The sequence below is a fragment of the Pteropus alecto genome, unplaced genomic scaffold, assembly GCF_000325575.1.
Source record: "Pteropus alecto unplaced genomic scaffold, ASM32557v1 scaffold12, whole genome shotgun sequence".
Classification (NCBI taxonomy): Eukaryota; Metazoa; Chordata; class Mammalia; order Chiroptera; family Pteropodidae; genus Pteropus; species Pteropus alecto.
In genome coordinates, this window is record NW_006432669.1 from 8,703,448 (window position 1) to 8,728,740 (window position 25,293).

Genomic DNA, 25,293 nt, shown 5'->3' on the forward strand with positions numbered 1-25,293 from the left:
ATGGCGAGGAATTGGAGGCAAGGAGACCAGAGAAAATTAATGGGACAATCCAAGGGATAGATCATTACTGCCTAAACTAGAATAGTACTATTTTGTCTAGTAGAGAAAGGACAGATCTGATAAAGAATAAAAATATTTTGGGTGGTCAGAAGAAAAGAATGAGAGAGAAAAATGAATGAAAATGCCTTTTCACAATGCAGAGAAGTGACATAAAGATAAGAGTTTAAGAATGTTAATCAGGTAGAAGCATAAGAATTGGAATATGAAGAGTATAATAGCAGAAAAATCAGGAGGATCCAGTTATGAATTTAAGAGGACTAACGTTAAAAGGGTGGTAGTGAAGGAATAGATATTTCATAGAAAGAATAGATTATGACTTTGGTATATGATGGAATAAAAAATGGAAAAAGAAAAAAAAAAGAAGCTGAAATTTTGAGTTTTGGTTACTGAAGGAACTTGGTGACTTTAAAAATAAAAAGGAACATAACGAAAGGATATAAGTTTGGCAAGATTACTAAATTTTATTTGAGGCTTCTGAGTAGAGATAAATATTTAAGGAGAAATGTATAAAAACAATTTGATCTGAGATTAAATGAGAGATCAAAGCAATTAGAAAGTCATAATTGAATATGTTGTTGCTTAATTTTTATATGTACATATGTCTCCTGAACCAGATTGTAATTTTCTAGAGAACAATGGCTAAATTTTACACATTCAGGTATTCCCTACAGTGCTTAGCTCAGCGCTGTGCATATTGGAAGTATTCAATAAATACTTTTAATGGAGAAACATCACTGACATCAGTGAACACTTCTCGAGGGTATAAACTGGACCTGAAGCTTAATAAATGAGGAAGCTCTTCATCAGAGACAAACATTAAGAGAGAACTCCAGACAGAGGAAATAATTGGTGTGTGAAAAAGCATGAAAGAACATGTTGTGTTAAAGTAGCTGAAAGTAGTTCAGTTTGGCTAGCGTGTACAGTGAGAAGATAGGTTGGTTGGAAGCCAGGAGTTTGTTCTAAAAACAATTGCTGAAAGATTTAAAGCGAGCATACAGCATTTAAATTTTAGAAATATTGCCAGAGTGGGAAAGAACTGGATAAGACTAAAGATGGGAAAATCACATTAAGTGGTTCTTTACTAAATGAAAATGATGACTTCTTGAGCGCTGTTAGGAGGCAGAATCAACATGATTTGATAACTGTTTAAGAACTGAGAAGTGATTCAGAGGAGTCAGGGATGACTCTGGAGATTGAGTTTGGTTAATTAATAATTAATTAATTAGTGAAACCATTTATCAAAATGAGGGAAGTAGAGAAGAAGACGCTTAAAAGAGGGAGTCAATGAAAGGGGGATAGTAAATTGTGAGCTTGAATATGGAGAGAATAGTGGCAGGAAAATCAGGAGGATTTGGGGATGTTCCAGGGCCAGTTTCTCATGGTAAAAAATCTGGGCCATAATATAGATATGATAGTTACCAATGAATGGATGAAACTAAAAGCCATGGTTCAATACCCACCCGTGGTAGTCTTGGGTTTGGCTAAACAATCAAATTCTCATGACTATGATAAGCCATGTTTGACTTCAATCAGAGGACAGAAAACACTGCATGTCCATCTTCAATAGGAAGAATCCTCATAGCAGGCCACAAAACAGTCAAAGGGCCAGTCTTTGCTATGCCCCTCTCCCCACAAGTGACAGACAGCTCAGCTCTAAGGAAAAGAGATCACAATGAATATATATACAGCCACTGTAGATTAGAAAGCCTATGTTCCAAACAGGACCAATATTTTTTGAAATGGCTCCATATGTATAGCTTTCAGGTCCATGCAGGACATGTGCAATTATAGGAATTATAATTATAGTTTTTGGAAACCCAAAACTATGGATTCCTACCAGGTATCTATGGTTTTATTCACAGTCCTCTCAGTCCAGATGCAGATTACCAATGAAGGGTCATTTTTAACATAATCAATGTGCCTTATAATACAGTTGAAATCCTACTAAAAATCCAGAGTAACAGACTTAGAAAATTAACTCAAAGTCAAATTGGTCCACAGAAAAGAACAGATTTTGTTAATTCTTCACTCACATATAGATAGATAAGATCACACAGATAATATAAATAAGATTACACAGAGAGTATGTATGAATAGATAAGCAAAGAGGAAGGTCACATAATTTTCAAAAATTCTAGCATATAAAGGACAAGCAAAGAAAGAGGAGCTCAAGAAAGACCCTAAGGAAGAACAACCAGAGAAGTAGAAAAATAACCAGGAAAGCATGATAATATGAAAACCAAGAGAATTAAAGTCAAGAAAGATAGCAGTCAAGAGTGTCTATTTTTGTAATTATTAGGTCAATTAGTTAATTACTAGCACGATTAGTACATTGAAGTAGTAGAAGTGGAAGCCAGATAGCAGTGTGTTAAGGACCAAATGGAAGTTGAGGCAGTGAAGGCAATATAATTACAGAGTACTTATGGAAAACCTTGCCTGAAAATGGAAGATGACAGGCAATTAGAGAGAGTTTTAGGGTCCAGGAGGAATTTAGAGTGATAAAAAATACCAAACCATTTAGTGTAGAAATAAGTAATGTTCATTTTTATATACAGGTTTTTTTCACTCTCAGATTTCATTTTTTGTGTATCAGTTGTTATCCTTCGTGTTATCAGATATTTTTAATATAGAAGCTTTTTGTATTATGAATGAAAGGATAGACTTTTTTGTTCAACAGTATACAGTCCTTAAAGTCTTAGAAGAGGTAAAGTATCAGAACAACTTTAATTTCCCTATAGCAAAAAAATATATAGTTATCATTATACCAAATCTGTGCTACGACTATTAAATAACATACATCATCTTTGTTTTATGATAAATTATCTTCATTCTAAATTAGAATCAATAGTTTCATATTATTATTGTAATATAGTATATTACTTTAATATACTATGACTTCATGATATCTATATCTACTTACATATACACCTACACACACTAAATGTTATGTATTTGAAAAACAACAGATGTATGCAATTCATAGAGAGAACACTATGGTTTACTTATTTAAAAGTTGAAATTTTCTCTGCAGATAACTAGCAATATTAAATAATGTATGCGAAGATGCTTTATAAACTATAATATGCTGTACAAAAAAGATATTAAGGATATTAAGGATCAGGTGTTAATTTAATAGAAGTATTTATATGTACTATTTATAACAAATATAATTAAGCTGCAAATATTGATAAACTATTGTTACATTAAAAATACATTTTCTGTAGAATACAAACCTAAAATGTGTTGAGGAGCATTTGACGAGATACAGCATGCATTTATGATTAAAACACTTAATAAAATCTGTATAGAAAGAAAATGCCTCAACATAATAAAAGCCATATATGACAAACTCTCAGCTAACATCATACTTAATGGTGAAAAACTGAAAGCTTTCCCTCTAAGATGAGGAACAAGATTAAGTATGCTTGCTCTCACCACTCGTATTCAGTATAGTTTTGGAAGCTATCTAGAGCAGTAAGGCAAGAGAAAGAAATAAAAGACATCCAAATTTGGAATGAAGAAGTCAAATTGTCACTTTTTGATGGCATGATTCTCTGTATAGAAAATCCTAAAGATGCTACCAAAAAAAAAAAACTATTAGAAACAATAAATAAATAGATACAGTAAAGTTGCAAGATACAAAATCAATGTATTAAATGTGCTGTGGAATATAGTACTGTTATGTGCCACTTAACTGGAATATGTTCTAAGAAATGCGTAGTTAGGGGATTTCATCATTGTGCGAATGTCAAAGTGCACTTACACAGACCTAGATGGTACAGCCTACTGCACACCTCGGCTTCATGGCATGGCTTATTGCTCCTGGGCTACAAGCCTGTAAAACATGTTACTGTATAAAACAACACGAGATTAGATCAAGTGCAAGAGAAAATGGTGCAATCAAGAGACAGTAAACATGAGATGTATGAGGCTGCTGACAGTGTAGCACTGCACACTATTTTACAACAAATTATTTTTATAAGTAGAAATAGCATACTCTAAAATAATGATAAAAATATATATATAGCATTGTAAATACATAAACCAGTAACATAATCATTTATTATCACATAATTTATATGCTATACTTTCACACAAATGGCAGTGCAGTGGGTTTGTTTACACCAGCATCATCACAAACATGTGAAGAATACATTGGGCTCAGATGACAAAATGGTTATGCTGTGACTAGGTGATAGGAATTTTTCAGTTTCATAATAATCTCATAGGACCACAGTCATATATGTGGTCCATTGTTGACCAGAACATTGTTATACAGCACATGACTATAATGCCAAGAAACAGGGAGCTTCCAAAGAAATGGAGGTACATCAGTACCCATAAATAAGTGTTCTAATATGAGGAATATTAATGGTAGATAAAAACAATTTAAGATGTTAATAATGTGGTCATCTAAAGGAGAAAAAAAAAATGTATGAAAACATGGAAAGCATTCAAAGCTAAGCCTCAAGAAAAATCAGAGAATGTGTTCATACGAAAATTGAAGCTGCCTCAGGAGATAATGAGATAAAAGAATGTTAATAATGGATTGACATTAAAAATATAGGTAATCAGCCTTCCATCGCATCCAAATCCTTATCTTAAAGATAATATACTTGACCCTTCTGTTAGATATAGGGTAAAAGAAGCTATAGTTTCTCCTATATTAAATTTTTATACTTTATAATGATATTAGATATCTATCTCCAATATCCATGTATTTGTGGTGAGATCATCAATTCTAAACCACATGCTACCCTGAGAAATCTGGCCAGAGCTGAGCAGTGGTTTAGTTGACCTTTATTTGACCTTTGTACTAGAGCTTTAGAACAAATTGTCTAGCCTACATTCATTATCTGTACAACTATCAGACTTCTGAGAGGTAAAAATACTCTAAAAGCAAAGAACGGGAAAGGGAAACCTGAATGACCTATGTACATTTCGCAGCCCATGTGAGAGCACAGTGATCAGAAGATCATGTGTGGACCTTAAGGACAAAAAACAATATGAATCAAAAGACTAAAGGCAGCCCAATAAACCAAAAGCCATCTTAATAAGGCTGTCTCTCTACCTGCCTGTCAAAATGCTTTTCCACCTGTGCAGATCCATTCCTGCCTGTCCAGCTGTCTCCACATCTGATCCCTCCTTACCTGATCAGCTATCTCCTTCACGGGCCTACCATTCCCAAATTCTTCCTAGCTATCCAACTGTTTCTCCCACCCGCCAGCCCCATATTCTGCCTATCCATTCATCTGTTTCCTCTACTCTTCCTAAGACCTTTTTACCAGCCCCATTATTGTCCAACCCAATCAAATATCTTCCTCGCCCTCCAGCCCCAGTTGCTCCCAGATTTTCTAGCAGTTTCCCTTTTTTGCCAGCCCCAGTTCCTTCTGGACTACCTGACCATCTACCCCACCCACCCCAAAGTTCTCCAACCATTCCTGATTCTGACTCACAGAGCAAGTTATTTTACAAAACTTTCAAACCCAAACATTTCCTTCCAGTACGGCATTGTACCCCAACCACTCTAATGCCTGCCCTTGTTCATCGTTCCCTTCCAACTCAACTGGTTGTTTCTCCAACCCCTTTAGAAGCTCTCCCTGTTTTGAAGCATTCGGGTTTAGCCAGTCATCCCCCTCATCAATCAGTACCCACTCTTTCTTATATCGTTCCATTGTCTGAACATCCTGCTAGCTTAGATCCTTTTCAGTCAGTCCAGCAATCTTTTCCACAAACCACAACACTATCAAATCTGCCCCAGGCCTTTGTAGACTGTCCACCTGCCTCAATTCTCTCCCATCCACCTCCCCATCATTCTCCATCCTCTTCTTTGTCTTCATCTCCTTCTATTTCTACATCCTCTTCTTCATCCTCCATACAGTGTTCTTCCTCTTCATCCAGTCTTGCCTCTCCTTCACCTTCCTCTTCTACCTCTCCACCTTTACATCCTTCGTCTATTCCTCTTTTTTCCTCACCTTTGCATTCATCTCCTTCTCCATGTTTACTTCCAACTTACTTAGATTTTCCTTCTCCACTTCCTCCTGTTTCTTCTTCCTTTATGATTTCTTCTTCCTTTCCCCCTATGCTTCACTCTCCCTCTCTTTCTACCTCCCCATCTCCTTTTATTTCTATCCATCCCTTCAATCCTCACTGGGGGAAGAAAGTAGAGAAGAGAAGAGAAGGAAGAGGAGTAGTGAAGAAAGAAATAGAGAAGAAAAAGTTGAGAGACGACAACTTTAAAGGTAAATAAATTAAGTTTATTAGATAATTTGTAGATTTAGCAATATTTGTTTGGGAAGGGTGATTGAAGGGGAAGGTATGTATAAGACTAGACATAGTAAGCCTAAAAGGAAGAGAGAGAAACATACTTTCAATGTTTAGAAACTTGTGTTAAATAACATCTTGCTCTTCTTGATCTCCCTGTGGTCACAAAAGGATAGTCAGGAATCTAGTACTCATTGACTATTCCAGTTTGTCCAAATAAAGATATATATGGGTATTGGAGATAGGTATATGTCACATATGTCACTTTCCAAAACGTTTGTTATCTTCATTGACTTGATAATTGAATTCAAATAAATTAATAATAAGTACCCTTAGGATTCACACTAATGGCCCTATTGCAGCAGCTGTCAGCTTTTTTATATACCTCATTCCCATCCTACTCCCATCCCCAAATCTTTCTTTGTCCACTTTGTGCATATGCTGAAATGTAATATGCTATAAGTTTCCAGAAGTTGAAAAATTCTAATAGAAGATTATATCATCCCCTAATACTTTTTGAATGGCACTTTGGCACACTAAAAGTGGAACTCTAAATTAAAGGTACCCCTTCTGTGGCATGAAAACCATGCCTATATATGTGACACAACTAAAAATAAATGTGTACACTCTCCTCTGTGGAGTAAGATCCAAGCACCTAAACCTAGTAAACTAAGATGGAAATTCCTGCCTACCCTGACAAGTGATTTTTACCTTTTCTATCTGCCTGAATCTTCAGCCAACTCTATTAAGGTTATAGGAATACCTACCAGCCATGGCAGTACGGCATTGTACCCAGAACAAAAGGTAATGCAGATTATTATTATCCAGATAGGAATGCTCTTAAAGAACTGAGGGTTGACTCTACATATCTACAGGATTTCCTTCTATAGCTGTCCTAAACAACAGAGGAATACGACTTAATAATCAAAGCTATGAATAATTGGGCATTCCTACATAAAGATGGAGTGCTTTATTGCAGTGGTCCCCAACCTTTTTCACACCAGGGACAGGTGCTCCTATGAGAATCTAATGCCTGATGATGTAAGGTGGAGCTGAGATGGTGATGCTAGCACTGGGGATTGGCTACAAATACAGATGAAGCTTTGCTCACTTGCCCGCTGTTCATCTCCTGCTGTGTGGCCCAGTTCCTAACAGGCCACGGACCAATACCAGTCTGTGGCCCGGGGTTTGGAGACCCTTGCTTTATTGGAACTATAATTGCACAACCATTTTTATTCTATCGATTACCCTAAATTCCCATTCCATTATATCTACATATTTCTCCAATATCCTTATATGTGATTATCTGGACACACATGCACAAACACACACACACTACATGAATGTGTCATTTATATGTGTATAAAAAGAAGTTAACTTCATTTAAATGTACTAAACATTTTTATGTATGGTTCACAGAGCTATAGATAATGCCTTGCCTTCATCATTGTCAAAAAATGATCATAAACATCAGAAACATCTCTTATCCAAAATCAATCGTGATAAAGAAATGAAGGAAAACAGCAGGACGAACTTGGCTGCTAACAAAGATGTGTTCCAGCTTAAACTGGTGGAAACTCAGAAACTACTAGAAGATCAGCATCTAAGCAGCTTGCAAGTATGAAATTATTAATATGTTATTAATATTTTAATACCTAGTAATAATATTGTCCCATTTTTTCAGTGCTTTTCACTAAAGAAACATACGCCATTAGCCAAGGATAGGCTATGAAAGAGAATGTGGATGAATCAGCACAAATTTATCACAGATACTAGAAAATAATTTTTTAGTTTTTTTCTCTACCTTTTATTCATTTTTCTACTTCCTCTGTTCTTCTCTTTCCATCTCATATTTAGAAAAATATGCTTTATGAATGTTATTTTCTGACAAACATGAAAGCTATTTGAAGGTACAGTGTAACATAAGTATCATTGTTAAAGATTAAATTATAAAAAACAAGCTCATTATTATAATACATGTAGACATTAGATTCTTAATAAATATAGGGCACAATTAGGTAGAAATAGTGTTTCTATTCTATAATTTAGGGAATTGACTTGTTATTTTCCAACCAGTGAATGGGATTTCCACTAGTTTTCCTAAAATGTTCATACACTTTCTTTTTCATGAGTAATTACACACATTTATGAGATTTTAGTAAGCTGATATAAAGATTAAATTCCTAACCTTGCCCTGATTCATTTAATAATTAAGCAATAGTGGCAAAGCCAAAAAAAGCAAAGCAGGAGGCTTTTTGTTGTTCAGATGAAGTGTCTTTCTGCCATAAACAACTATAAATTTGAATGAAATATATGAAACATGTTTTTAGAGATTAGATAATGGACAGTACAGGATATGATCTTGAAAAGGGGGAAAACAAATGAGGTAAGCCCTATGATCACATAGATTTTTTTACCAAGGCATATTCTCTGGATAAGCCTCAAAAAAATCCACAGGTTAACCAACTGCCTGCCAAAAAAAAACACTCTCTTAAAGAAGACTGAAATCTAGTTGTACAACCTAATGCTTATAATGCCCAACATTCAATCACAACTTACTAGACATGTGAAAAAGCAGGAAAATATGGCTCATAACTAGAGGAAAAATTAGCAATATAATCGGATGAAGAAATTACAGAGATTATGGAATTAATAGGTAGGAAATTAAAATCATTTGTATCAATATTTTCAAGGAACTAAAATAAAATAAAAATAAATAATGAAAAAGGATATTTTAGAAGAACCAAACAGACCTTCTAAATCTGAAAAGCATAATATCTGAAATGAAAATTTCACTGGATGGGCTTAATGGTGTAGGCATTACAGACAGAAAGATCAGTGAACTTGAAGGCATGACAATAAATATCATCTAACTTAATCACTGAGAGAAAAAAGTCTGGAAAAAAATAAGCAGAGTGTTAGTGGCCTGTGAGACACTATCAGGCAATATAACATAAATTTATTAAAATCCTACAAAGGAGAAATGGAATATTGAAAGAAATAGTGGCTTAAAATGTTTCAAATTTAATGAAATTATAAATCCACAGATCCAAGAAGCTCAACAAACTCCAAGAAAGATAAGCATGCACAAGTGCACGCATGCTTACACATGCACCCACACACGTACACCACAAAGGCACATCAAAATCAAATTTTAGAGAGAAAAAAGATATATTACATGCATGAGAACTTTTTAAAGTAAGATGGACAACTAACTTCAAGCTGAAAGACAGTGAAACAATATTCTTTAAATTCTTAGAGAAGAAAAATGGCGATGTAGAATTATGTATCCAACTAAAATATCTTCTTGAAATGAAGGGAAAATAGGCATTTTCAAATAAACAACTGAAAACCACTGCACTACACCAGCATCTTCACTACAAGAAATACTACAGGAACTTTTTTAGGCAGAAAGAAATTTCTATGAGGTGAAAACTCAAATCTATTACTGGTTGTTATATGGTGGATAGGGACTGACTCCAAAGAAGCATGAGGAAACTTTTGGCAGATGGGAAGGTTCTTCTATATGTTTGATATGGTGGCTATGTGTGAATAATTTGTCAAAATCCATTGAACTATACATTCGAAATAGGTATATTTTATTATAGATAAGTATACCCTCAATAAAGTTGATTTAAAAATAAAACACAAACACACACAAAAAAAACTTAAACACAAACCATGTTAAGTCTAGGGTAGTTGATACCAGTAACTTATGAGCAAGACTTGAATCTGATCATGTTTCATTGTTTAATGATACGAAAAATTCTGGGGGAAAAAGTACAGTGTAGTGAAATCGGAAGTTGCTGAACTTCTTTTGAGGTACTTCAGGAAATGAAGCCATTACAGACCTATGCAAACAAATCTTAGAGCCATGGACATCACACTTATATCTAAAAGGACCTTCTAAAACATCTCATTATAGGTAATCTCAAAGAAACTCCTCCAAGCCTGACTTCCTTATTACTGTCAATTAAAGTAACACAGTTTCAAAAACAGGCATTGGAGGATCTGTGCTTTGTTTTGTTCTCCTAATTAGGTTGAAATGATCATCTCTTTAACAAAAGATCACAGTACTGAAGAATGCAATAAGCAGGGACAAATCCTAGTAATATCAAAACAAATTCATGTGAATCTTTTTCAAAACTTATTTCACAGTAATATATCAATCAGTAAACATTAATTGTGCAAACTAAAAATATTTCTATTCTATAACTGATTTCCTTGGTTTCTTAGTTAAAAAAATACTGTATTTTAGTTTCATATCAAAATATTTAAATTTTCTAAAATTTGAAAAATCTTAAGGGACACTACTTTTCTTTGAGTTCATTTAACTTTTTGACTACCTCTACAATTTAAAGTAATTTTGAATCTATTTCTATATATGTGATACAGATTAATACATTCTAGATATGTGTGAGAAATTATAAATATTTTAAAACATTTATTATACTTTAATGTTATAAAATTGTATTATATACTAATAAATTTTATAAAATTTCAGTGATATAGTGATGAGAATGTCCATAGAATTTATGGAAACTATTATTCTGCTAAATCTCAAAAAAAGAGCCATTAAAAATCAATAGTTCTCAACCCTAAATCCACATTATAATTACCTGAGGAATTTTGAAATTATAATAATACCAATACATGGAACCCATCCAAGTATTAAATCAGCAGGACTAAGGCATAGATATTTTTATAAAGCTCCTTATGTAATTCTAAAATGTAGCCACAGTTGAGAACTCTACTATAGAGACCACAACAAAGATATAGCCCTTCCAACAGGGAATTCATTTTAGGAACATAGAGCTTTTAGGAGCTTCATTTAAGTCCAGTGAAGATTTCAGGAAAAAAATATTTGAAAATAGCTGTTTTTTAGAATTTCACAACACTCCATATTCTGGAATAGTGATAGCAAAATTCTTTTCTAAGCTATAACTGTGACTAGAATAATTGGATAGTTAACATTAGGTGTAGAAATTAAGACAAACACATTATATTATAAGTCTCTGTTAGCTTGCTCTTTCTCACTCTGAAGATTGTTCCAGGGATATAGATTATTTACATACCTACACTGTTTATAGTCATTTTACTGTATTTTAAATGCAAAGGAGAAAATAACAGTGTGTTGAATCATTACTTTTGGCATTTAAAAATTTCTAAGCTATAAAACAATATTCTTTATTTTCTTTCAGAAATTTTGTGATGAAGTTAATCAGATAACAAATTCTGAAACTCTTTCAAGTATAGACAGTCTTGAGGCTGGAGAACATGAAGAAATATATTTAACACTTATTAATAAGGAGCCTTCTAAATCAATCCAGAAGAATTCTATTTTCCTCAAATCAGCAAATCTACAATCAACTAATCTAAGCCTCTTTGATGAAGATAAACTGTCATTCTCTAAAACTCAACATATAAATAATTGGCTAATAAATTTAGATGATCCAAATACTCAAACTGCCACACCTTTCTCAGATATTTTAAGTAAGCCTAATGTTCTACCTTCATATGAATGTTTTAATAGTAAAGAAGAAAATTCTTCTGCTCTAAGAACTGTGGAAAGAACCACAGATACTGCTAATAATTCAAGAGCCTTTGTATCTAGTCCACCCACACATGTACAAGATAAAAGTGAAAAGACCTCTGAAACTAGCACTATGAGGATAGCTGATTCTTCTTCTGAGGCATTCAAAAGAGAGAGACCATTAGTTAGTGAGAGCCCAACATTTAAATTCAGCAAAGCATGGAACACTTCAGATTCTCTAACCCAGGAAATGGCTACAATTTCAGACCAAGAGAAATATTCTGAATTAACTCAAGAAAATAGAACTACTTCAGTTCCTACTTCATTTTTACCTGTGGCAACACCTTTAGTTTTGCTCTCTAATACACAATCAGCTAGACCTTTACCAAAGAACAGTATACATATAAAAGAAATTGACCCAGTGCAGTGTTCTGATAAGTTACAGGAACTGAAAGATGTTAAAGATGAAAAGATAAAATATTTCAATAGTAATAAAGAGTTGCCTTTATTTTCAAACAATGTTCAAGCTGCCTATATACCTCACAACTCTGATGCAAAAGATAAAAAACAGAAAATAACTGAAACATCAACATCATCGTCTAATGTAATTTCTAATTGTGACTTAGTTGGTCAGCACAAGAAAATGAAATACAATATTCATGAAAGAAGTAGTGTGAGATTTCTTAAAAGTATTTTGAAGAAAGAATCTAAATACGAACATGATTATTTTAAGGCACTAGTTATAAAGCAGGGCTTTAAGTTGGGAAATCAAAAAGCAGAAGCTATCAAAGATAGTATCGAATTAACAAAAGAAAAAGGAAACAGTGCAGAAATTCCAAAGACTATTAAAAAACTGAGGTGGTTTGATGAAACTGGAGATATGGGGAGAAATGCTGAAGATAATCATTCACTGAACAGTGGAATAGAAATATCTCAACAGTGGTCTCAACCATTCCACATTCAAACAGAAAGCGGTGCTGCCAGCAACATAATTAGTGTTCCTGCTTATGCTGTGAATTCTGCTGATAGAAAAAAATCTGAGGATGATTCCTCTGGAAACATTGCTGCATTGGGAGGATCTGGAACAGACCATGTGTCTTTGAACTCTTTTATACCTTCAAGTCATAACATTGCTAAACAAGCCTGGCCAGCCTCAAAAAAAGAGGAAAGTAAATCTTCTATACATAGCGGTGATTCTAAAACTAAGAAAGGTAATCCACAAAGAGGTGGAGCAAAAGTAATCAGGACAATATCTGCTAAAGTCCAATCAGGTTTTATATATCCAAACAGAAAAGGCACTGTTATTCGACCACAGTCTACGAGCAAGGCCAACACATTTCTACAAGCTCATGGTAAATTAATTGTACCTCATCCTCCTCCTAAATCTCCTTCAAATATTAGGAGTGATAAAAACATACAAGTTTCTCAGTGTCAATCAGTAATGCCTGAAAATTCTCAAAACATTATTACAAATAACTATTTTAATACAAAACCTGTGCTTCAAACAGAACACAAGTTGAATCAGTGGACTCAAGAAAGTAGTCTTCCACTCTCACACATTTGTTCTGACTTAGTCACTGTGATGCCATCTGTACCATGTTGTTCTTCTGAGTGCCAGACTTCAGCAACAATAAATCATTCACATGGCACTCAAATGGTTGCCCAGCAAGAAGGAACGTTATATTGCACCCAAAGATGTCCTGTTTATGAAGGAAGTCATCACTCTGTGACTTTTAGATCTACTAAAGAAGAATCTGTTCCTGCATGGAAAAGACGGCATAATATTCTAGGTCAAAATGAAAAGGCAGATGGTAAGAATATATATTTTTATAGATAAAATGTACAAATTTTTTAATTCATGTGAAACTTATTAAGGTATAGCAATGTATACCTTATAGATATTAATGTTAAATAATAGTTTAGCTTTATAGAAACAACTTATTTCCCTTAATATTGTGCCCTTGTCTATCCAGTAATTGAAGTTTTTAAAAGAATGACCCAACCTTTACTCAACTAAAATTTGAAACTTTGCTAGCCTCCATTTTTTCCATGACTTTTCTTTTTAGTTAAAAAGAGGGAGGACAAAGAGTCAGATCTGATTAATATTCCATATCGTTTTGTCATTACCCCAATATTATAGTCAAAATGTCTATCAAAATAATCATAGTAAAAAATATTATTTAAATTATTCTAAATAGATAAATAAATGTTATAATACTTTTCTTTATTTTTCTTTAAAATGTTTGTTGAATTGAATTGTTATAAGCTAATAATAGATGTGCCAGAACTTTTCATCTTTCTAAAAGAGTGGCAGCTCTACTGTTATCAGTTATATACGTTGGTTTTCATATGGAAAAAAAATGATAGCATTCCTTTAAACATTTTTGAAAATTAATTCTCTACAGAATGGCATTACGCGGTTGATGCCACATAAAGCTACTTTTCTCTAAGGGAATGGACTAGAAGCCCAAAAATTTCCTACCAGTAGGAATCAGTTGACTGTTAAGAAAAAGGTAGGACTTCAGGAGAAAATCAGAAAAGCAATGCTTTCCTTTTCCCAAAGATATGAATAAATATTAAGAAGATATAAAAAGGGAATTAGTTTAAAATTGAATATTCAAAGACTTCTTCAGTTAGACCAGAGAATTTAAGGACCGTGGGATTTATTTTGTGATTCATCACTGTATCCCCACGTCCTAACTGTGCCTGGCACTTCATAGACACATGAACTTTTCTTGAATAGATACAAGCCATATTAACAGATGGGAAGCTAAATGCAAAGACTGTAATCTAAAAATCTTTAGCATTTATCTGCAAGAGCCTAGATAATATATATATTTCATTCTCTTCTTATCCAGCCATTTCACCATGTAACTTTAGTTTTCACACTACTTCCAAAAAATGAAAGCATCATACAGATTTGATATGCAAAAGCAAATAATGATAAATTATGATTATGTTTTTTGAGTTCTTACTCTATGCCAGTTACAGTGCTAAGTCTTTTTATTTATTGTCTCATTTAAACCTCATGATAACCTTGAGAAATAAGTATTATTTAAAGCCCTATTTTGCAAAGAAAGAAATAGAATTGCCCAATGTCAAGAGCTAGTAAATAGCAAAATTGATATTTTAATCTAAATATCTATGGCACCAAGTCCCATACTTTTTCTATTAAAACTGCATAATAAATATAATTATTAAGCAAATATATATATACACACACACATATATCAGGAAAATTTTAGGAAATATAGTTTTCCAATAGCTTGAGCATGAAAGGGTAGCATATTAAAATTATGTTCTCATTCTCTGATAAAGGAATAAAATATATATGTTCATATGGAGAAACCCTTATTTTCCCAACTTTAGGCATTAGATTCTTATAGGATCACCCGTGCCTGGGGCCAAAAAGGTTGAGGACCGCCAATCTAAGGTAATCTCCCTTACTTAAAGCAAACTGATTATAGACTGTAATAAAATCTATAGACTACCTTCACAGCAACACCTATATTCATGTTTGATTGCATAACAGCAAACTGTAGACTAGGTGACACATCAAAAAGACCATCATACCATTTTTTTTTTAAAGCCAAAATATTCGAATAAGCTTTTCATAAAGGAGGATAGCCAAATGGTCAATAAACATGAAAAGATCTCAGCTTCACTCCTCAGGAAAATCCACATTAAAATAATTACATATAGCGGCACACATCACAATGACTAAAGTTAAAAAGATAGAATACTATTAATAAAGATGTATAACACCTGGAAACTCATATCTACTAAAGTTGAGCATATGCGTATTTTATGACCCAGCAAGTCTAATTCGACAGATTGTGTATGTGTCAGAAATTCATTCATATGTAAACCAAAAGACATGTATAAAGATTTTCATAGCAGTTTTGTAGCCAGAACCTGAAATTATCTCAAATGTCTTTCAACGCTACAATATATAAATAAAGCAAAATTCCATCATTCATTCCATGAAATACCATAATGAAAATGAATGAGCCACTACTAAGAAACAGTAATGTGGATGAATCTCACACCATAAAATCGTGCAAAAAAAAAATTTATATTTTATGTACATTTTTTCATAAAAAAAAACTATATTTTTTTTTCTATCACTTTCATGAACAAGTAAAACTAAGATGGAAAGTATATGGAAACAGGTAATGAGAAAGCTTTTTCAGTGCTGGTAGTTTTTTTTATAATAAAATATGGATATTTTATTCCAGCTCTGGGAAATGAAAAAGAGCAGGTAGGGAACAAATTCTTCCATACACCATTCTAATTTAGCTGACATTAATTACAAAATGGTAAACTAAATATATGTGTATAAGTATTTAGATATATACATACCTATTTTTTTCAGAATTTAGTCTCATAAGTGCTCATATATTTACACTGTTTTTTTATAAACACCTTTAAAAGTCATCAAATGTATCTTCATACTACTACCTCTGTCTCTTCAGCAATCATTTAATATTTTTGGATTGTATTTGCTGTTTGCATTTTAATCAAAGTATACATTAGAAGATGTAAGGGAAAAACTTGCTTTAAGTTATACTATATGCGTTGCAGTTACGAATGACATGATTTTTTTTCATCATCATTTGCAAATTCACACATCTTGTAGCTCTCTACGTAGATTCTTTCAGCTTCTAGTGCTGTACATATCTACATCTTCTGGATGGGACTGCCCGTGATCCATGAGCTTGAGGTCAGGCACAAACAGTGAAGCACCTTAGGTAGAGTATCATTTGGTCTTTGTTTCAGAGTTGAGTTCTATTGGCAAAGCCACTGAGTGTTTCAGATTATAAATTGTTTTTGCAGGTATTTCTGTTTCAGCAGAGCTTCCTAGCTTAGTTTTTTCTTTAGGTTCAGGAAGTGATTCTTTTTTGTTGTAGCATATGCCTTTTTCCCAGTTACCTTCGCAATTATTACTGACTGCACTGGGTAAAAAACGGTTGCTCCTAAAGTGGCCAGTCCCAGTGGATAAGCAATTTTCTTAAGTCTAGAACTTTTTCTTGCTGAAACCAAGCCTGCCAATACTGAAACTGTAATCACTCAGATGGAGGCAAAGCCCATTTGTAAATTACCTGGCAGCTCTTCAATGTATTTAGACTGGAGAGGTGGTGCAGTATAGATGGGGAGCTGCTCTGGTTTCACTAGCTGCTTTCTGGATTCTTCTTTTTTGGCTGCATGCACACTTATAGATGTACACATCAGACTTGCAGGCACGGTTGTCACCTTTCCCATCCCAATGGCCGCCATGTATGTGACCCTCTCTGCCCAAGTTTTCCTCAGTGCTGGTAATGTTTTATTTCTTGAATTCAGTGGCTATGCAATTTGGGTGTGTATATATAATTCTATACTTATAATCTGTGCATATTTCTATAGGTGATTGTTCTTCAGTTTTTTAAAAAGGCAAATGATATTGGCATATTAAATACTAAATCTGAAATCAAAAAGAATGCATTTTTTTCCTATTCCAGGTAGTATTAAGAATACCTTCAAGGAATCAAAAATTTGATTACTAGAAAAGACCAAAGATTCAATTGCATTTAACTCCCATATTTTATGCGTGAGGAAGGTGGCACACATAATAGTGAAATTATATAGCCCAAGATGACACAGCTAGTTTAAAGCAGAGCCAAGATTTTTGTCTTGCAGCTGCAGTGTTCATACCTTAAAATAATCCTAGTTTTCATGAGATCAGACATTTAATCAGAGACACTGAACAATTTTTATTCTAGGTAAAAATTAGATAGCATTTACTATATGCCAGTCACTATTCTAAGTACTTCACATATGAAAACAAATTTAATTCTCCTAATAACTGTGAGATAAATAACATTATTCCCATTTTATAAATGAGAAAAATGAGGCACACAGAGGATTCATAACTTGTATAAGTCACATTGCTAGCATAAACGGCATAGCAAGGATTAAAATGCAGGCCTTTTCTCTCTAGCATCTGTGCCCTTAACCACATAGCTATTATGCTTATTTTTAAAAACACTCCCTATGTGGGGGGAATGGAGGTGTTAATGTATATAATATATAAGAACAAGTTAAAGACTAATAATAAATGAAAAACCCTGTACCCACTGCCCAGTTTTAGAAATAGAAAATCACTAGTATTGTTGAAATCTTATATGCCTCTCCCCAACTGCATTCCCTTCCTCTCTTACAGAAATGACACCATATAGAATTATGTTAATGATTCCATGCTTTTTAAAAATAATATTGCCACATGTATCTCAAATGATATATTATTTAGTTTTGCCTAGTTTTGTAATTTATATAAATGGAGCTAGTTCATCTACATTCTTTTTTTTCTTTTTATTCTTTTTTATGATTTGCATTCTATATTTTCTTTTTTTAATTATAATTGACATTAAATATCATTTTATATCACCTTCAGGTGTACAACATAGTGATTAGACATTTACATAATTTATGAAGTGATCCCCACAAAAAGTCTAGTACCCACCTGGCACCATACATAGTTATTACAATATTACTGGCTATATTCTTTATGCTGTGCTTTAGATCCCCATGACTATATTGTAACTATCAATTGTACTTACTCCCTTCACCTTTTTCACCAAGCCCCCCACATCCCCTCACATCTGGCAACCACCATTTTGTTTTCTGTATCTAAGAGTCTGTTTCTATTTTGTTTATTTATTTAAATTGTTCTTTAGATTCCACATGTAAGTGAAATCATATGGTATTTGTCTTTCTCTCTCTCTGACTTATTTCACTTAGCGTAATACCCTTTAGGTCCATCCATGTTGCCACAAATGGTCAGATTTCATACTTTTTTTATGGGTAATATTCCATTCCATGTATGTACTACATCTTTATCCAATCATCTGTTGATGGGCACTGAGGTTGCTTCCATATCTTGGCTATTGTAAATAATGCTGCAACAAACATAGGGATGTGTATCTTGTTCAATTAGTGTTTTGTATTTCTTCGGATAAATACTCAGAAAAGTGCAATTCTTGGGTCATAAGGTAGTTCTATTTTTAATTTTTTCAGGAACCTCCAAATTGTTTTCTATAGTGTCTGCACCAATTTTCAATCCCACTAACAATGCACAACGGTTCCCTTTTCTCCATATTCTCGCCAATACTTGTTTGTTGATTTATTGATGATGCCATTCTGACAGGTGTGAAATGATATCTCATTGTGGTTTTAATCTGCATTTCTCTGATAATTAGTGATGTTGAGCATCTTTTCATATGTCTATTGGCCATCTGTATATTCTCTTTGGAGAAATATTTATTGAGGTCCTCTGCCCATTTTTTAATTGGATCGTTTGGTTATTTTGTGTTGTTAGTTGTATGAGTTCTTTATAAATTTTGGATATTAACCCTTTTCAGATACATCATTGGCGAATATCTTCTCCAATTGGCGGGTTGTCTTTTCATTTTGTTGATGGTTTTCTTTGCTGTGCAAAACCTTTTTAGTTTAATGAGGTCCCCCTTGTTTACTTTTTCTTTTGTTTCCCTTCCCTGAGGAGATATATCAAAAAAAAAAAAAAATTGTTACTAGGAACAATGTCAGAGAGTTTACTACCTATGTTTTCTTCTAGGAGTTTTATGGTTTCACATCTTACATTTAAGTCTTTAATCCATTTTGAGGGGTTTTTTTGTTTTTTTTGTTTTGTTTTGTTTTGTCCATAGTGTAAAATGATGTTCTAATTTTGGAGTTTTTTGCATATATCTGTCCAGTTTTCCCAACACCATTTGTTGAAGAGACTCTCTTTACCCTTTGCATATTTTTGCCTCTTTTGTCATAGATTAATTGTCCATATAGGTGTGAGTTTTATTTCTGGACTCCATATTCTGTTCCATTGATCTATGTGTCTGTTTTTTTGCTAGTACCATGCTGTTTTGTTTACTATAACCTTATAGTATAGTTTGATATCAAATAGTGTGATACCTCCAACTTTGTTGTTCTTTCTCAAGATTACAATGGCTATTCGGGATCTTTTATGGTTCCATATAAATTTTTAGATTATTTGTACTAGTTCTCTGAAAAATGCCATTGGTGTTTTTATAGGGATTGCATTGAATCTGTAGATTGCTTTGGGTCGTACAGACATTTTAATCATGTTAACTCCTCCTATTTATGAGCATGGTATATGCTTCTATTTGTTTATTTTCTTCAATTTCTTTCTTTAATGTCTTGTAATTTTGAGTACAGGTCTTTTGCTTCCTTGGTTAAATTTATTGCTAGGTGTTTCGGGGTTTTTTGATGCACTTGTAAATGGGAATGTTTTCTTAATTTCTCTTTCTAATAGTTTATTATTGGTGTATAAAAATGCAACCAATTTCTGAATATTAATTTTGTATCCTGGTATTTTACTGAATTCATTTATCAATTCTAGTAGTTTCTGGTGGAATCTTTAGGGTATATTCTTCTATGATTTGCTTTTTTCAATCAATTTTGTTTTTCTAATTTTTTGATTAGTTTAGCTGTACTTCATATTCATTGCTCTATTATAATATATTTTGCATATTACATTAATATACAAAAATTTTTCATTCTTCTATTATTGGACATTTGGGTTGCTTTCAGTTTCTTGCTTTTATGAATAATGCTTTTAGGAACAGTTTTGTACATCTACAGATATACAATTTGCTGAGTCACAGGGTATGTATATTTTCAACTTCACTAGGTAATACCAAATTATTTTCCAGAGCAATATACCACCAAAACTCTGATATCAGGCTGTGTAATGTTTTCAGTCTTATGGATGGGAAACCATGTCTAATTATAATAATTTGCATGAATTGAGCATTTTTCATGTTTATGCACTTAATTGCATTTCCTTTTCTGTGAAATGTCTGCTCTTGGTTTTCTTTTTTCCTTTACTGATACTTTTTTATATCTTTTGTGATTCTGTATCAATTATATGTGTTGCAAATATTTTCTGCCAGTTTGTGATCTGTAGTTTCACTCCTCTTAATGATTAAAAGTTGATTTTAATGTGGTCTTTTCCTTTGCAGCTTGCTTGTATGTATTTAGGTTTTGTTGTTGTTGTTGTTGTTGTTGTTGCAGTTCTAAGAGAAAAATATTCATCTTGACAATTGTTCTTTAAAAAGAAAACACACAAAACTAAATTTAAAAAAAGTTTTCCATAGCTGTTTAAAACAATATAATTTTAGGCAATAATAATCAGATCTTTGGAAGTACTTCTGTACTCTACATTATTTTAGGCTATATATGTTAAGGGCTATCTAAAAATACTGTGGTAACTCAAGACTATGGAAGGAAGAGTTAGGTCTGAAGACCAATTAAAGGAGACTACACCTAAGACACATGATAGTAAATACAAATATTTGAAGGTTTATTTGAAGGTGTGGAAGAAGGAGAAAAGAGAGCTAAATGAAGGTTAAAAATTTCAAAGATGTTTTCAATTCAGCATAAGAAAGGGTTTGAGCTAAAACCACCGACAATGGGGTAGTAGCTCCCATCACTATACCATTCAAGCACAGGTTGAATGTCCACATCTGAGTAACTGAGATCTATGAGTAAGAGGTTGAACTAGTTAACTTCTAAGATCTCTTCCAAAACTATAATTCTATGAATGTCTCCACAATTTTCCTTTGTTTATAACTAAAAATACTACAAATTTAAAAATACATAACACTTTACTAAAGATTAATAGATTTTGAGTTTTGGTAGTAAAACTGTCATATCTAGAATTTTCATGTGAGCCTAGGAATCTTGCTAGATAATGCCAGTACAAACTATATTATTTTTATAAAAATATGAAGGTTCTCAGATACTATGTTAATTACTAGATAGTATTTAAGTATTTAAGTGGAACAGTACATAAACAGTTTTAAACACTGTATCTATTCCTGGCATCAATAATCTACAATACATAAAACTGAACATCTACACAAAGAACAATAAGGCACAAAAACAATTATGCTACAAATCAAGTACAAAAGTGTTGGTAAATCTTGCTTTCAGAATATTTATGAACAGCCTGAAGAGAGGTAAAAATTTTTAATGCAGCAGTTATATAGCCAAGTTAATTTGCATTTATGATATTTTTAAAAGTTCTTCAAAAATGCAAAGAGAAGGACTTTACAAGATTTAGGAGAAGACAATTCCAATCATAGAAAACAATATAGAAACTTTATTGCTGCCCAAATGATCTCCCTAGAAACTATAACATTTAATATATCTAGCATTTAGCTTCTTTAGCATTAGCATACCCATATGGATGGGAATAAGCATAATGCAGTGCTTTTTGAACTATAGGTCATACTCTTGAGTCAATAATGAAATCAACTTAATGAGTGGTAACCAGAATTTTTTTAATGAACTATAATTTTAGAATCAGAATGTTCTAGAATAAAAACTACCAGAGGACATCATATGTTGTAAGGGTAAATATGTTTTGCAAAACTGTATATGCATCCTGGGTCACAATGCAAAATGTACTTTTTTCTGTGAGACACAGTCAAATCAGAATAAAAGTTACTAGCACGAAGTGTAAGAGCTAGAATTTTAAATTTTAGAGACTTAACTGCTTGGAACTAAATCCCAGCTTTGCTCTTTATTGGCTCTGTGACCTTAAGCAAGTTCCTTATCCTCTCTTGTACCTTACTTTATCTGGAAAAATAGTGAAAATGATAGTGCCTATAGCTTTAGAACAATGCCTAGGCAATTATAAATGCTCAACAAATAATAACTAGAATTACATTATTTCTTACTATAAAAGGTCAGATGTTCAATTACTAGCCAACTTTAAAAATCGAAAGCTTTTGTGTCTTTGTTGTTATACAGATTTAGAATGATATATAGTTGTATATAGTTATAGTTTTATATGTAGAGTTATATGCACATAACTATATATGTATAGCTGTATATAGAAAATATGTATATATTAGCTATCGTAACATCAATTAGATTCAATATTCAAATTGATGTTCTCCAGTACATAGTTTCAGGGCTAAAATATTTTCATTTTTTCCTCCTTACCTGAACTTTGATCACAAAAGCACACACAAACACACTTCCATGTACTTTTCAAGACGTTTGTGTGCTTACACATATACTCATACTGTATGCTGCAGACCAACTGAATTTTTTACCTTTCAGCCTCAAGAAATTTTTTAACTTCATTATTATTATTTTGTGCCTTTGTACATAATTTTCTTTTTGACTCAAAGAGTCTTTTTACTTGGGAGCTTACTCCTCCTTAAAGACCAAGCTTCTCTGTGAAACCTTTCTTGATTCTTACAAGGACACTCTGGCCTCTGATCTTTTACTTAATTCTGTTTACAGCTCTACATACAATTCATTTTACTGTAATAATCCATTTAAATTCTTCTAAAATAATGGATTCTAAAAGGTTTTATTGTACCACTATTAATAAAAATTTTGAGCACATATTATATATATCTATGCCATACACATGTATTACTGTTAATATACGTGAAGCACCTTAACCAGAAATAGAAATTTTTTAAAAAGGAGATAAAGGTGAAGTACAGACTTTTAAAACAGTTTTTAAATTTTGTATTTTATAAATAATATACTTTAAAAATTATAAAAATAATTTTATTTATTATGTATAAATACTTTTTTCTCTCATATATTATTAATGATCCTCTGAATGCTTAGTTTCAAATATCTTATCAATTACAATGACTTTATTTCATATACCATCATTAGCTAATATCTCCAGGTACAATATGAATTTAGGCTGAAGTTTGTTATAGTTTTTTGGATAATTATTTAATTTGTGATTCTAATTTGTTACAAACATAATTATACTTCATTGTCATTATGTAGCAGAGTTTGTAATAAGAATAAGAGATGTGTCAGTTCTGCCTTTCTTATTTACTTGTGTTTTCTTTATTAGTATTATCTTTGATCTATGATTTTATAAGAATATGTTTTTAGTTATACAAAAGATGTAGGAAAATAACATAATAAATATTCATGTACCCACCACTTATCTTAAATAATGAAACATGACACATACAATGGAATTCCTACAAAACTCTTTTTTAGCCTCTTTCTCATTTCGTGAGGACTCATTCAGGTACTACAAGATATCTATAAATCCATTTAGAAGGGCACACATAAAATATAGTACAGTGAAGGAAGTGAAACACACTTAGAATATCTACTCTTCCTCCAAGATAACTTTGTTTACTGTGTACAATATATAACTGACAAGGGTGCCAGTGTCAACCATATATATTTTTTCCATTCACAACTGGAAATCCTCATATGCTGAAGGCTGATTTAAGTTATATGGGATTTTCGACTGCGTGGGTGGTCAGTACCACTAACTTCTCCGGGTTGTTCAAAAGTCAACTGTATTACCATAATAAATTTAAATTCTAATTTTTAGATAATAAATATAAAGTGAAATTCTAATATGTTCTTCCTGCACAGAGGTGATTTATTTGCATATCCTTCTGGTGTTGTACCACACTTTGGAGGTCACTGCTCTAAACTATAAACCCCTTGAAAGCAGAGATTTTTTTTAAATTCATTATTGTAACTGTGCCATGCATAGTACATATAAGAAAAGCTCAAAAAAAGTTTACTGACTGAATGAAACTTAGAGTTTTCTGTAATGTTTGAAGGTAATTTGGAAGTTTGTGGTGGATATATACTCCTAATTCAATTGATGTAAATTTTGACATTGTGCTGGCATTTGTTTAAGATTCGACTGTTATGAGAAGAAAAAGAATCGTTGAAAATAAGCAGAAAAATAATTTAGAACAGAAAAAACAAAACCCTGGATGTATAGGACAGAAGTACAGTGAGAAAATGAATGTAAGTACATCATTAGAAAACACCTCTATTCATTGGTGGAAAACTGCTTAGAAAACAGAATGTTCTAAAAGGACTGTGCTCTTGCTGTAAACTGTGCACTACTATAACAATAAGCATAGCCAAAGCTATTGTGAAGCACTATTGGACTCTCTATGCTAGGAACTTTTTGTACCGTAATTATTTGGTATATAGTCAACTCTGGAAAAAAACTGAGGTCATTAACAACAAAGTTATTTAAATATACATTAAAAAACATAGAAAAGTAAATTAGAGCTATAGATAGAGGAAGCAAGTATGCTAATCATAAAGATTCATATAGTCTTTATGTGTTTAAATATCCTATTTGGTGTCTACAGCCATGCTACCCTGAACAAGCCCGATCTCGGCTGATCTCAGAAACTAAGGAGGGTCGGGCCTGGTTAATACTTGGATGGGAGACCACCTAGGAAGACCAGGTGCTGTAGACATAAAAAAATAAAGGATTGTAAGCTGACAAGGTCCTTGCAACCTCTGAGGTCAACCAAGGGTTGCCTCACCTGAAAAAAGTAAAAATAAATAAATAAATAAATTAAAAAAAAAAGAGTGGGACCTCTCTGCTACCC

General features: G+C 32.7%; 1 protein-coding gene and 2 pseudogenes across 8 annotated transcripts in view; 2 read left to right on the forward strand and 1 right to left on the reverse strand.

Annotated features, from left to right (window-relative positions):
* The window catches only part of CEP126 (centrosomal protein 126), a 90,002-nt gene that overhangs the window by 45,506 nt on the left and 19,203 nt on the right, over positions 1-25,293 (forward strand). For 5 of the 8 annotated variants that reach the window (XR_003044991.1, XR_003044992.1, XM_025043754.1 and 2 more), the window contains exons 5-7: positions 7,744-7,942; positions 11,526-13,668; positions 24,579-24,691. Coding sequence is in view for 5 of the 8 variants with exons in the window: in XM_025043754.1 (XP_024899522.1) it covers positions 7,744-7,942; positions 11,526-13,668; positions 24,579-24,691 (2,455 nt within the window). In the remaining 3 variants the exon portion in view is untranslated. Of the gene's footprint in view, positions 1-5,163; positions 6,303-7,743; positions 7,943-11,525; positions 13,669-24,578; positions 24,692-25,293 lie in introns of all 8 variants that reach the window. The other 3 variants (XR_003044993.1, XM_025043755.1, XM_025043756.1) reach the window with 2 other exon arrangements.
* LOC112476215 lies at positions 14,971-18,169 on the reverse strand (annotated as a pseudogene).
* On the forward strand, positions 25,040-25,158 carry LOC112476292 (annotated as a pseudogene).